Source organism: Trypanosoma equiperdum (genome assembly GCF_001457755.1).
Source record: "Trypanosoma equiperdum strain OVI genome assembly, contig: ctg_1457, whole genome shotgun sequence".
NCBI classification, from domain to species: Eukaryota; Euglenozoa; class Kinetoplastea; order Trypanosomatida; family Trypanosomatidae; genus Trypanosoma; species Trypanosoma equiperdum.
Genome location: NW_027123457.1, coordinates 10380 through 24303, shown reverse-complemented (window position 1 = coordinate 24303; position 13924 = coordinate 10380). Strand labels below are relative to the sequence as shown.

The following is a 13924-nucleotide window of genomic DNA, read 5'->3' as shown; positions in this document are numbered from 1 at the left end:
CACCCACACACACACACACACACACACACACAGCCATTGGTGTCAAACCCATCGAAAGAAAACAAGCTTATGTCTTGAAGAAACACAACAGAAAAAAAAAATCCAGCACCGCTCCCACAAACATATGAATCACCTCACATCCACAGAACACGTTGGCACCGCTGCTCATCACCGGGGCTGAGGAAAGTGTAAGTGAAGAAGAAGGGAGGGAAAAAAGGAACAAAGAAGTATCTATGCCCGCAGTAGGTAGCCTCGTGTACACCGTCGAAAGACAGAAGAAACACAAATAAAAGGGAGGAAAGTGAAGAAAGGATGCAATTGGAGAAATAGGGGAGTTGGGAATGGGGCCCATGTACCGCTTCATGCCCAACACATCCCCCCCTTGTTGGTGAAACATTAGTCAAAACGACAAAGCCGGAGAAATTCTTCCAACGTAGCGCGGCGCGTCACAATCTTCTCAACCTGTGAATAACACTCCCTATCATCCATGACCTCATCAAACATGGCGCGCAGGCCGCGCTCCTCGTGTGTCCCTCCATTGGTTTCGGCATTCCCCTGCTGAGTTTTCTCAGGAGTCATCAGCTCACAAGTACTGTTCTCATCTACATCCCTGCCGCCGACTGCATCAGCATCTGCGTAAAGATAGTCTACACAGAGTAGGCAGCCTTTAAGCATTGACCGCACCTCCATACTAAGCGAAGCCTCATCTATATACGGTAAGACTTCCTCTGCAGTTGATAGCAACCCGTCCAGCAACGGCAAAAACGTCATTTTGAACACTGCCAACTTCAGGTTGTACGCGGTACGAAGTTCCACCTCTCCCGTGGCGGCCTCGATAGCATCCACCCACAGTTCATCCATGTCTAAGAGGTTTTCTGCGGTTTCAGTAAAGCGAAAATTAATGAGTTTATAACGGCATGAGTAAATATGATTAACGATGCTACTCAAATCCTGAAACATGATCCTTCGTGCCGCTCCACGGGTACGAGGAGCTGGCCGGTGCGTCACATACCTTGCTACTCTCGGGGAGAGCGTAGGAATGGTGGGACTGGCATTGAATGTGGGTGGCACTTTCGCTGCGGGTGACATGCCACCAGATTCGGGCGGTGCGGCTGCAATGACATTCCGCCACCACTGCCAATATTTACGGAGGCAGTAAAAACTAGTGGTGAAGGAAAGCACCTTCACCTTAAGGTGGGCACGCTCTTCTATACGAAGGGTACGCACAAGCTTCACCCGCCCGCGCTGCATAACCCGATCGTAAGTGGCCCAAATCCACCTGTTCCACCACATCCTCCGCACATTCGTTATGTGGGCATTGAGCATAACAGATGCCATCCTAGAAAGACTATTAAAGTTTTTCCTCTTGATGTTGCGCAACATATGCTCGCGTCGGAAGTACTTGCAATGAAGCCTCCATGCACGGAATGCATTTTCAGCCGCATTAAACGCATTGATCGTAGAATACCGGGTTATCAACATCCCCACGCGATCCGAAATGCCGCAATACAAGGAATTATACAAATCCCGCTGCGCCGTACGGACAGATACTGCGTTTTCTCTGCACTGCATCAATGTTAACAACAAACTACTGAAGTTGTTTTCCCGAGACTTTGCATGTGCATCAAGTGTTTTTCTAGCATCAAGTTTTACGATGGACGTGCCGCAATATGGCCTACAGAACAAAGAAGAACGGTTTGCTTTGATGTCATTGGCATCAAAACAAATCCTGGACACTTTGAGGATCGCAAACTGCTGAAGAACTGAAAGCGGAGCGAAGTTCACAAAGTGAGCGAGGGGATACTTTTTACACTCGCGGTGCATCTCCAAGTGAACAACCCTACCATTACTAAGCAACGACCCAACTTGCTGACGCTTCCAATCAACCAAACTGGGTGGGCCCAAGGCTGTGTCAGCAGACGGATGAGGGACCCTCGTGATCACTTTATCGGTCATAGTCGAAAACACCGAAAGAAGTCCATCATTGCGGGCGATCCACAGCTGGGACTTCATCTGGTCATTGAACAACAGCACAACGGGCTGCGAGTGTCTCTCTATTATGCGCCGCTGGAAAACTATACTAAATGTAATGTCATCGGTCCTCTGAAAGGGATCTCTACGAGGGCTTTGGCCCGGGGAAGAACTCCCACCTTTGCCCTTCCGCAACTTGGGTGCGCACTGCATGTTCATCACGACACCCTCAACGGAAACGTAAAACCGCAAATTATTGAACACACAATACAGGGCACGATTGTTTGTCAACTCATCGAAGGTGTTGGCAAGTGCTCGGCGTCGAACCTCCTCCGGTGTTGGGTGTTCCAACAACGAGTAGTGGAGCTCAGGGGGATCTGGAAGGAGTCGCATTGTAACCGTTATGACTGGCGGGAGATCTACAACAATGCCTGTCACTGTTCCACCATCTATGAGATCCTTGGTGAACTTCGCTTTCCGAGCATAAAGGTCATTAATTTGTCGATGATCTGCCGCACCGCTGGTGCGCCCGCGCTCCTCCCTTCTACTGGGGGAACGGCAAGTGTTTACGTAACTCTGTGCTGAAACTTGCTCCACGTAACGTGCCCCAACTGAGTACGTAGGTAGGTACGATCGGCGCCCCGCAGAAGGCGTTCGGTAGAAGTCAGACACATCGTGCTCAGTTGACTCCGTAAGCACTGTTGCAACCTTTCCTGTGGCGGTCCTATGTGTACGGGATGCTTTTCTTTTCTTGGTTTTTGCGGACCGAGTTCGTGCGGTAGTTCCGCCATTTGGAGATGCAACACCACCGCCAGGAACGTCTCGACGATCCCTTGTACTAGACGTAAAGGGGTCCCAAGGTGCTTTGCTCCTCTTTACCTTGCCAACTGCTTTTGCGACTTTCTTCCCTGTCGTTTGAGATGTCCATTGAGTTGCCGCAGTCCGAGGAGTGCTACAGAGTGAACCTCTCAAACCATCAAATACGGACGCCCCAAATCGTGCAGTCGAAGGTGGCGATACCTTCCTCTGCTTCTTTATTGTGCTTACAGGTGTCCCCCTCCTGCTGGTGGATTTGTGTGGTTGGCACGCATCGGAACCCTTGGATGTCGCAACACCATTTTTTCGAGTGCTGCAACTCGTTGTGGTGAAGCAAAGAGATGAAAGCTGCTGTTTTTGTGCCGGTGTTTTTGTTACCCTCGACACGCCTCTCGCCGATACCTGTGAAATAACACCGATGCCCTGTGACTGCTCCCGCACGGCAAGTCTCGGCGTTGAAGCTGACGTTCGGGTAGAAAGCCGTCCTGCTCTCCCTCCGGTGTTCAAGCCACTAGATCTGTTGGTTTTCGTGCTCAGTCTACCAGCAACAGACCGTGGGGTATTAACGCGCTGACGCGGACTCAGTGGTGTGCAAAATGAGTCATTGCCTTGCGGCGTCAGAGAACGATTCGTGCGTTCGTTTGAATTGCTTCGGTTTCCAAGAGATAGATTTGGTGTAAACCTTGAGCTGTCCGCGAAGCCATCCAACGCAGAAGTAGTTGGCGAATACCGCACAGGGTGTGGGTACGGATCCGATACGTCGTTGGCTAAGCAAGACTCCAACTCCTCATCCAGATCCCACAGATGTACTGTTCCATGTACATCACCAGAGAAGATGAGATTAACGCGTTTGCTTTGCACAGGCTCTGGCGCCAGTGGCGGCATAAGAATCTCCAACTCACGTTCCACGTCGCGCATCTCGCGCTCTGAAAGCCGTAACATGAAACGGTGCTCTTCACGTCTCTCCCATCGCGTCATGTCCTGAAACGCGCGCCTGCTTTTAATAAGCTTTGACGCTGTTGCTTCCTTCGGATCGCGCGTCATGGCAACCACGTCACGAGGCTTTGTATAATTCCGCGTCGTCACTACTGTGCTAATCCACTTGAGGGTGCGCAGGCCCCCAACACCACCCTTTAGTTTAAAGAGTGGTCTAACCTTCACCATCGTACAGGTAGAAAGGATGTTGCCTGGCGAACCTCCAGATGGTGAATTCACCGAAAAGGTAACAGCATCAGCCCTAAAAGAAGTGGTCCATGAGTTATAATCCTTCATCCCCGACGATCTTGCTCGACAAATAACCCTCATTTCCTCGATACAGCCGTATATTTTTTTCAAGTCCCATACCGCAATGCAAGAATCCTCAGAGGCAGTGCACACGAGAGAAAGATGCTCACGCCCCTCTCCACCTAGTTGGGACGTGGCCGCCGTAAGCTCATGAACGGCGGCGCTCAGTCGGCTCTCCATGGCGACGTCAGTAACTTTATCATCCTCGTGGCAGGGACTACGTGCAATGGCAACGATGGCGCCCTTATGGTACTTGGGAAGCTCAAAGACGATATCCGCAATTTCCCCCTTGGCCATCATCGCAGAACGATCGCTCTCGCACACTCGCTGCGCGCTAGCAGGAAATAGCCGTATAGAGCCGTCACCAAAGCCAATCCACATATAATCCGTATTGATGAGTAATGACTCCCGCACATGCAGAAGTTGTTTGGGAGAGTCAATAGGGATCACTTCCAACTGCCTGTTGATAAGACCCTTGAACGGTGCGTGCATGAGGGACGATATCAAAACACCCCGCTTCGGATCGGTAATAACCATCACCACAGCACCTGTGAGGGCATCAATCACGATAACCCTGCCTTCATTTGTGCTCTCAACGGCCCATATTGTAGTGGTTGACCACTGCAAATCTAACGTCTTACAGAATTGGGGTGACGGTACGCAGTCTATATTACCTTGTCCCTCAACTGTGATGGCCCTTGAGTTCGCATTAAGCTGCCTTAGGGCCCTTTTAATGACACCTAAACGCGGTAATGTGCGCACGCAAACCATAAGCCGTGCCTTTAATAGGCTTGAATTGAGCGGTGAGTTGGGCTCATGCGAAAGAACGATTTGATCTTTCTTTTTGAGAATATTCTCCCACAATTCTTCAAATGCTTCATTCCACCGCTCGGGGTTTTTGACAGCGGTGGCGGCAGTGGATGAAGCCACCATCCGTGCAGTCAGCGACCAAAGAAACAATGGGCACCGGCGGCAGAGAAAGGCTCCACAGATAGCAGCTTGCCTCCTCTCTATTTAGCTGCTCCTGCTGTTGTACTTCGCATATTAAATTACGATTGTAACGCATGTTCAGGAACGAACCAAGTTGGTACAGTAGAGAGGAAAAAAAAAAGAATAAGGTGATAAAAATAGGGACAAAAGTAACTTTCACACAGTGCATCTTGTGGTGGCAAGCACACCACAGGGAAAACAAGAAAAAGGGGGAATGGAAGGATGCTGAAAAACACATGAAGAGGTAAACCCCAAAACACCAGCCAAACAAGTGAGACACGCGATATTCCGCATGTACTGGTGCTAGCATAAGCTGCAAAGGCGTATAATTAAAAAATAAAATTTCTCTGAATGGAGTAAAAGGGTGAGCATATGCGTGCGCAGGCCATTATTGCAACTTGCCTCCCTTTGCGACGCTTCCCGACACACAGCGACAGTGAGAAGGTTAGACAGGGAAACAAATGCAACAAATAATCAAACAAACAAGAAAGTTAAGTAAAGTAGAGGAGAACCAAAAGAGTTTCCCAACCCCTTTTGAAGAGACCTTTTTTTCTGCGTAGGCATTCTGCTCATGTGCTGCTGCCGAAGACGTTTTTTCTCTTCCTCCCGTCCAATGCTGCACATGCCAAATGTTGACGACCTCTATGTGTTAAAAATAAAACGCCAACATTCTCTATGGTATTGCCATCACCAACAACTTCAATTTGCTCTGTTCTATGATTACACCAAATTACTGTCAATGTATTTTTCTCCCCCTTTCGTCTGAATGTCATTAAACACAAGCGCCCCTCAGTTAAGGCAACCACGAGAGCCCAATTGCTCCCTATGGCTCTTACCCAATGCTTTCTTGTCTTTTTCTTGAAAAGTTATACAAGACTGAATGTGAAAAGTTAACAACAATGAACACTCCTAAAATAACCCTATTCGTATTCCATCGTTGCGATGAAAACTTCGCTGTTGTCAAAACCATCAAGACAGGAGGTATTTGTACGTTGCGTTAAAGTCAAGGTCGGTGTATCTACTGTTGGGAGGCTCCCCATCACCGAGTGAGTCTCCTGTGAAGACCCAATAAACTCCCCTTCCACAGAAGAGGCAGTCAAGTTGCTGCCTTCCATCCCCACTTTGCCGGCACATGATAAATTAGTCCCAACCTCCTTGTGGGGTATGCGCCAGCCGTCTGCCGACAGCATTCGATTACCAACCCAATGAGTCCCCAAAGAAGATCGCTGGTCCCCGGTTTGTGGCGACACGCCACCCTTCCCTGCGAACCTCGGCGCCGGCATGTGCTCGGGCAGAGAGTTTCCGCATAAATCCAAGCTCGGGGAAACATCGCGTGGCCGCTTGGTAACGCTGGCAGGAAGTATGTTTGGTGTGCCATCCAGCTTAGCAGCACGGCGTAGGGAAGATACGAAGGCCATCACCGTGTGATCCGTACTTGAGGCCAGTTTCTCCCGTTGTGATAGGATGCTGACTAATGCAACCGCATCATTCCTCAACAATCGGGAGCAATATGGTACCAAAGCCAGGAGGACTGTAGGGTCTACAGTTGCTGCAAATTCAATACCACAGCGGACGATGCCGACGCATGCAGAATAGTATTTGTCAGGTAATGGCCAGTGCATAGAAGATAGCTTTACTCCAACCGCTGAGAGGCTGTCAGCGGATTGCTCACGAGCAGCCAACAGAACTGACCACTCCAACGAGAGGCTGTCACCGCTGTGGTCGCGCAACTTACGAAAGAGGCACCTAAAAATATCCGACACCGCCTTTGTTGGTGCATGACCCCACTGTGCAAGAACTCGCGGACCAGCAGACTCTGGTAGTCTCTTCAGCATCATCAACCTCGCAACTCCCATACTCACACGCATTTGTGACGATTCCAGGTATGAAACTTTTCTGCGCAGTGGCGCCAAGGGAATAGGTTGGTCACCCTCAAGTGCTCCAGCTTCTGCCTTCTTTAACTCTTCCCGCGCACTGGTCACCTTCGATCCCAATAACTGCGACAACTGCGCAAATCTATCCAACACCTCATTCCTTTCCGCTTCTGAAAGGATATAGTGGGGAAGCACGCAAAGGTCACACAAAATGAGCATGCCATCAACCAATAACCCAGTTGCATCTGCCCCCACATGCTCGGCATAAGCTGTCCACATAAGTGAAACGCAACGAAACAGCTCTCCAATCAATTGACTAATGACATCTCTTACATCGGACGTGACGCCGCTATCATCGGCACCGCCCGGTGTTGTCGGTTCTCTATGTTCGTGTGTCTGCTCTTGCGCCTCACGGAGTTGCCACAAAACACAACGGACCAAACTCGTCAAAACAAGTTGGATAAGTTCTGGAGATGCCCGCGCTTCCACATGATGAAGGAAAGATGACTTGAAGAGGGTCAACAAATCCCCCATCGGTACCAATGACGAAACAATACTTACCCTAGTCCACAGATGCAGTTGTTCCCTCTCCCATGCCTCGCCACTGGCGCGTGAAGGCGTACTACCGTTTGCTGTCAGCTGCTTGACAACTTGTCGCCGCAACTCCTGAAGTTGACCCTTCGCCTCCACTACCAAGGGATGCTCCTCGGATACCAACGCGTGCCATGCACCTGTTATTGGAACAAGAGAAAGTTGATCACTGTGCGGAAGTGCAGCAGTAACTTTGCGCATCAGCACCAGGAGTGACTTAATTTGAGAAACATCCTGCAGTGATATGAAAGCTTCCATATCCATAGCGGAAATAACGGCCGCGACGGCACCCACCACTGCCACATCACTTCGATGCCTCTCCAGAACACCGGTCAACACAACACCTACATCGCGGCTCATCGACCCGATCACCGCGGTGATTGCCTCTTGCTTGTCTGCACTGATTTTTTTTTCTTGCGCACCCTTACGGTCATCCTTGGGAATTGGTCCCAAGTCTGTACGACCGCGCAATTTCTCGAGCAGCGCTGACAAAAAACCTAGGGCAACAACTACGTCTGTGGCGGCGTCGGACTGAGCGAGCTTCAATATCGGCCCATACTCTCTTAGTAGCGGGGGTATATCTTGCGGAGGTGTGTAGAGGGAATCAACAATATATCTCTCAGGCATCATCTCTCCGTGCTGTGAACGGAGCATGGCAGCAAATGTGCACAGCAGTTCTGTCATGGCCTGGAGGCCAGCACTCTCGTCACGCTCATCAGTGGGAAGGCGTGTTTCAATAAAATCATGGAGAAGGGCACCAGCCTCGCGTCGGATTGTTGGGCATTCACTAAAGATGTTGAGCAAAACACTGTCGATCATCTCGTTATTGAGAAGCTGCTTATCTTCTGCTTCAGCAGAGAATATTCGTAGAATTCGACGGATAACACCGATCGCCAACTGGGAGCAATGTAGGTTGACATCATTACACATCTCAACAAGACGCTTGGAAAAGTACTGGAGGAAAAGGAACATCCGGCTGCCGCTGTCTGGTATGGAGTCGAGCGTCTCCTGAATCATCGCGAGGGCCTCGGCACGTATCTCCGGACGCTTATCATACAGCGCCATGCCAAAGTAGCGGAAGTACTTGTTCTCAGCAAATTCCTCGTCAAACTTTAGGATCCAACCCTTCAGGCTCTCAAATACCAACAAACGAATTTCAGGTGCCACGTCACGAGCCCGCTGATGAACAGTCTGAGTTAATATTTGGTTGCGCTGCTCCACTACCGCTTGAATGACCCGCTGCTTTGCATCAGCATGTTTCTTGTTGCGTTTGTCTGCGCATACCTGACCGTTGAGAGTTTGTATAACGCAACTGAGCGCATCAACAACGTATAGAAGAGTGGCCGTGGATGTATGCCGGAAACAGCGGGCTTTGCTTTCGCTCATGGCCACGAGCCATGCCACAACGGTTGGCAGTAGAAATTGGTCGAACATTAGGTTCTCGCTATAGGAGAGCTCCACGAGACGCATGAAAAATTGTCCGTAAGCGATTCGCAACTTCTGGCTCTTAGGATCTCTTTGCGAAAACAAGTAAGCAGGGGCATTTTCTGGCACATGCGCAAACATTTCATCAAGAAGTGTGTTCATATCCGTATTTCCTTCCACTGCGGCGGCGCCCAACTCACCATCCACTACACCCGATACCTTACCGACTAAATTCAAAATGGCAGCGCATAACTCCTGCCGATTTCCCTCACAGTAGAGACGAAGGACATCAGAAGCCACACGAGAAGGTGAAACACCACCTGCGAGGGCCGTGAACAGTGATTCCATCAGGGAAGTACCCTCCTCTGGAACAATAACTGGTGCAGTGGGTTCTTCGGTGCATAACTTCGCAGCCTTCCCCGACGCATCAACATTCTTCGGCCGTTCCCTTTCGTTCTTCGGTGTTGGAGACACCTTCGCAGCCTTCGGCTTCTGTGACACTTTAGTCTTCACCTTCCTGGGCATTTACGCAAGTCACACAGCTATTTTCACCTTCTATTGGCACAGCAACGTCCAAATAATTTCAAATAAATACACCTCCGTTCTTCACCACCTTTACGTATTTCTTTTCCCACCCCTTTTGTCTCTCTTGGTATCCGCACAAAGTTGTATTGAGATACCCAACTGTAATAGTCACTGATTTGCCGATGAAGATATCTAACTTCCGAAATCTGATGGTAAAAGAAAGAGATATAGGTGGGGAAACGTAGCGAAATGATTCAGATAAAGCAACCATCTAAACAGCACCTGAGAACGGATCTGGTCAAAGAGAGGAAAAACAAAACGTGCAATTACGTCCCGCACTTGCGTGCATCGCGTTTGGTGGTTCCATTATTCCTCCGTCTGTAACGCAGCCTTACATTGCGAACGATTTCACACACCGCGACCTCCATTTGTTTCCTCAACACTCTTTTTCACCATACAGCAAATGAACTGAAAGAGTCTATAGGGGAGGGCATAGGATATATGAGGAATAGAAATCAGGAACGGAGGCGAGGGCACCCTTAACGAGTATTTCAAGAAACGAAAAAGGTGAAGATCACGGAGAAGTTAGACACGGCCACTCCTCGCGCGTGTCTCTTCATGAACATAGCAACTCCATCAGTGATGTTGGCATCGCCGGAGCGGGCGCGCCAGGCTGCGTTACTCGTCGAATCGTTGTTGGTGGTGCGGGTTCCTTGAGAAGTCCACACTGCGCCTCTGCAGTGCGGTTCATCATCGGGACCACCTGAAGTGTCGGCAGGGGAACCAGTTCATCGTCAGCTGGCACTTCGATTGGCGGCTCCGGCGGAATAAGTTGTGGAATGGCAAGCGGGGCTGCTGTGGGGTCGGCTGCTCCCTCCCCAGCCGCTGCATCTCCCTCACACGCCATCCCAACTCGCACCTGCTCAGATGTGGTGGAAACAAGAGGCGCAATTTCCCCACTGGCAGCCACATCGGGTTGCCCATCAACCTGCACAGCTACTTGCTGTGATTCCTGCTCCTTTTGAAGCACCTGAGAGACGTCGAACTCCTCAAACTTCGACAATGCGCCACGGCCTGCTTTCCGACCTTGGGTCTCAGCGCTAGCCGCGCGTTCACTGGTGGTTTGCTTCTTCTTGGTGGTCTTTTTCGCCATCTTCGTCTAACTCGCTCTTTCGTTAAGATGTGAAGGACTATAGCACGTGTTAAGAGATTGAAAGAAGATGATGGGGCGACGCAGGGACTGTAGAGAGGAAATGATAAAATAAAGCAACCAAATGTTGGGTGGCAACCCAAGAGCAAGCATCTTATTTCGGTTGAGAAAAATGGCTTCTGTTAGACGGGCCGGCAGCGCTTCAGCGGCTCGAAAGAGAGCGCGACGAAACGGACAAAAGGAAAAATGGAACTACGTCTTAGTGCCAAGATGAGTCTCCCGAAACTTCTTTTGCCCACTTGAGGGGGCTCAAAGCTACCTTCAGTTGTTGTATTTACTTCCTCTAACCCCCTGAAAAGTCTCCATCGCCTTCGACAACCCCGTTATTTCCATATATGAATATTTCCACGACGAATGCAGAAGCGCCTGGGGCAGCCTAACTGATGCGCTTGGAGAAAACGAAACGGTAAGAAGAACAGTAGCAGAGTACGAGTACATTACCTAAGGAAGGGGAAACGAGACTGAAGCAGTGGAAGGAAGAGAGAAGGGGAAGGGAATGGAAGGGATGGGATGGGGGAACACAACCACAACACCCGTCACACCCCACACCCTCGAACTGCTACCATCCCCTCCTCCTCCAGCAAACGCTCCAAGTGATAGAAATAAGAGCTAATTCAGGTCGATGCATCATCACTCCTCAACGTCAGGGGGTTGCCCGTGTAATTCATCATCATCCTCTTCGTTGTCTGCAACGGCGGGGATGTCTTCTGGGCGCGTCTTAAACCCATCCAGATACTTGCGCGCCTCTTCTTCCGTGAGAATAGTAAAGGGGGTGCCCTTTCCTACAATGGCAATGGTGGTGTTTTTAATGTTCAGTTCTACACCACCAGAGGTCGCCGCGCCAAGAGCCCTCAACGCATGCATAACCAACTCGTCCAAATCACACGCGGGAAACCCTCTAAAGTGCCTCTCCAAGTAGGTACGTGCTGCCTGAGAACGCAACCCCATCGCGGTTGCCTTAAAATCAAACACATCACCTGAGGGCACCGTTTGGTAAAGGCGTGGCCCCTGGCGATCATAACCGGCAATTAAGAGACCGACACCAAAGGGACGCTTACCCGCAAATTGAATGTGGCGCTGGTGCTTCGCGCCCACTATGTCAGCAAGCATAACAAGTGGAGCGTCGCTATCGTGCATGTAGCGATAATTCATACATTCTGTACGTAGAAAACGAGAGAGCGCACGGCCGTCTGCCACGAGGCCACTGATTGCCATGCCAACGTGCTCATCCAATTTGAATGCCTTCTCTTGATAGGATGATAGCCCTGACACGGGATTGCGTTTCAAGGCCGTGAGTACGACATAATCGGCGCCCTTAACTCCAACCGCAGCGGAGCCATTGTTCACCGCCTCATTTGCGTATTCCACTTGAAACAACCTCCCGGTTGGGCTCCACGTGGTGGTATCCGTGTCGTACTGGTTTTTAAACATTTTGCCTCCTTCGCCAAACTTTCAGTGGGACCCAATTCTTTCTTTTTTATTATTCTGCTATCTATCCCCTTTTTTGTGTGTTTTGACGTTTCTCTTCTCAGTTTCTATGTCACCTCACCTATATCGAATGATGGAGCTCCTGGAAATACAATTACTTTCGTATATTTTATTGCCTTGTACCACAAAGTTCCTTCTTCTTGTCCTCTTCCTGACGCTTAAAAGTAGGGGACTTTATTTGCCTTTCTCCCGTCAACAGTTGCTTTTGTAGATTGTGAAAGTTCTTAAATAATTGTGTTTAGCATATATATATATATATATATAGGCGTGTGTGTACACGTGTGCATCAAATACGTAATGAAAGAAACGAAGAAAAGAGCGATTAAGTTAACCCCTCAGTTGCGCAGAGTGACAGGTGATATAATGACATCGACTAAAGCAAATGAACACAAACACAAACACCGTCAAGTGGACATCCGCAAGAGAAAATGCGTGACCTCCACTTGTGCGAATGTGTATGGGCAAGTGGATACGAAAAGGATAGAGAAAGAGACGCATGTAAGTAAATATTGGAATATTTTCGCGTATTTCAGCAAGCAATAGCAGCAAAGCAGGCTTCCTTCATTTGTCTTTTCCTCTTCCCCTAGGTCCATCTCACGACCTTTCTCTCTCTCGTTTGAAGTGAGAAAATTTTATTCAATGTAAAAAATGGGAAAGAGAGGGGAGGAAAACAAATAATAATGGAAGACCGTGGAAGAGCACATTTTTTTTCTTTTGAAAAAAAAAAGAGAACAGAAGTGGTCACCACAACCAAGCACCACAATATGTACAAAAAGAAAAACACACGCTTGTTAAGTACACTTTATTTTTGTTTGTTCGTTTTTTTTAACCTTTTAAAGTTTCTTCTGGTTTACGTTTCTCCCTTTCCCTCCACTACCTCTCCTCTCCCTGGGGAAGTAATTCAATCCATCTTATATTATCTCATTTTTCCTTCCCCCTCCCAGTTGTTTTTCCTTTGATTTATTTGCTAACGTTCATTTCTGTCTGCCCCCTTTACTTCACTCCCTTTTTTTGTTCTGTTTCCCTTTATCATACCGGGAGTTGACTCCTCAACTTATTTATAACCACGAGGTGACAATCCGAGAAAACAACCCAAACACACACGTTTCTGTTCGCCGCATTTTCTTTCGCGGCACTCAAAAATCACACGTAACCGAAAAATACACACACACGCATCTGAACCAATAAATTAACACAGAAAACAAAGACACACACAAAAACATAAATATATACAAATACATCAAATATTTATATAAGTGTATATATTTCCCTCCATTTCCCTTATTCTCCTTCTCCCTCAAAAAAAAAAACCTTACTCCACCCCACACCCCTGAGCGTATTCGCTTTCTCCCTTTTGTTTGTCTGGTTATTTTTTTTTGTTACTGTTGTTTGTTGTTTCGCCATAATTACACCTCTTTCTTCCTAATTTCCACACCCTATTATATTTTTGTTTTTCATCAACTTAATTTATTACGTCGTGTCTCATTTTCTCGTCAGGGAGAAGGGAGAGAGGGAAAGAGGAAAGAAATGAAAGGAAAAGCAAAGGATGCCACCACACATCCGTAACAAATGGAAGCAGAGTTGCTCAAAATAGAAGAAAAAGAACAAAAGCAGCATTGGAAAGATGTGAGGGTGGGGTAAATTTTTTTCGAAAAAATAATAAAGAAGAAAGTGAATAAAATGAAAGGGTTAAACAAAAAGATGAGCAAAGGGTACATTCCCATCAGATGGAAATAGTTACAGAATAATG

The 13924-nt window shown here is 48.5% G+C and overlaps 4 protein-coding genes and 1 pseudogene across 5 annotated transcripts in view; all 5 read right to left on the bottom strand.

Annotated features, from left to right (window-relative positions):
• Nucleotides 1–396: 396 nt before the first annotated feature.
• Nucleotides 397–5004, bottom strand: TEOVI_000672700 (uncharacterized protein; the record flags this gene model as incomplete). Its single annotated transcript, XM_067221542.1, has 1 exon — nucleotides 397–5004. One exon carries the CDS (start codon nucleotides 5002–5004, stop codon nucleotides 397–399), a length of 4608 nt encoding a protein of 1535 aa, XP_067077643.1.
• Nucleotides 5005–5981: 977 nt separating this feature from the next.
• Nucleotides 5982–9476, bottom strand: TEOVI_000672600 (STAG domain containing protein, putative; the record flags this gene model as incomplete). Its single annotated transcript, XM_067221541.1, has 1 exon — nucleotides 5982–9476. One exon carries the CDS (start codon nucleotides 9474–9476, stop codon nucleotides 5982–5984), a length of 3495 nt encoding a protein of 1164 aa, XP_067077642.1.
• A 616-nt stretch (nucleotides 9477–10092) lies between these two features.
• TEOVI_000672500 (uncharacterized protein) lies at nucleotides 10093–10629 on the bottom strand (the record flags this gene model as incomplete). The annotated part of the gene is made up of 1 exon (XM_067221540.1): nucleotides 10093–10629. The coding sequence occupies one exon, from the start codon at nucleotides 10627–10629 to the stop codon at nucleotides 10093–10095; it is 537 nt and encodes a 178-aa protein (XP_067077641.1).
• Nucleotides 10630–11316: 687 nt separating this feature from the next.
• Nucleotides 11317–12117, bottom strand: TEOVI_000672400 (Proteasome subunit A N-terminal signature/Proteasome subunit, putative; the record flags this gene model as incomplete). Its single annotated transcript, XM_067221539.1, has 1 exon — nucleotides 11317–12117. One exon carries the CDS (start codon nucleotides 12115–12117, stop codon nucleotides 11317–11319), a length of 801 nt encoding a protein of 266 aa, XP_067077640.1.
• A 1550-nt stretch (nucleotides 12118–13667) lies between these two features.
• The window catches only part of TEOVI_000672300:pseudogene, a 461-nt pseudogene continuing 204 nt past the window's right edge, over nucleotides 13668–13924 (bottom strand). Inside the window, exon 2 of the mRNA in view lies at nucleotides 13668–13924. This exon is cut by the window's right edge and continues 73 nt beyond it. Within this exon, the coding sequence occupies nucleotides 13668–13924 (257 nt within the window).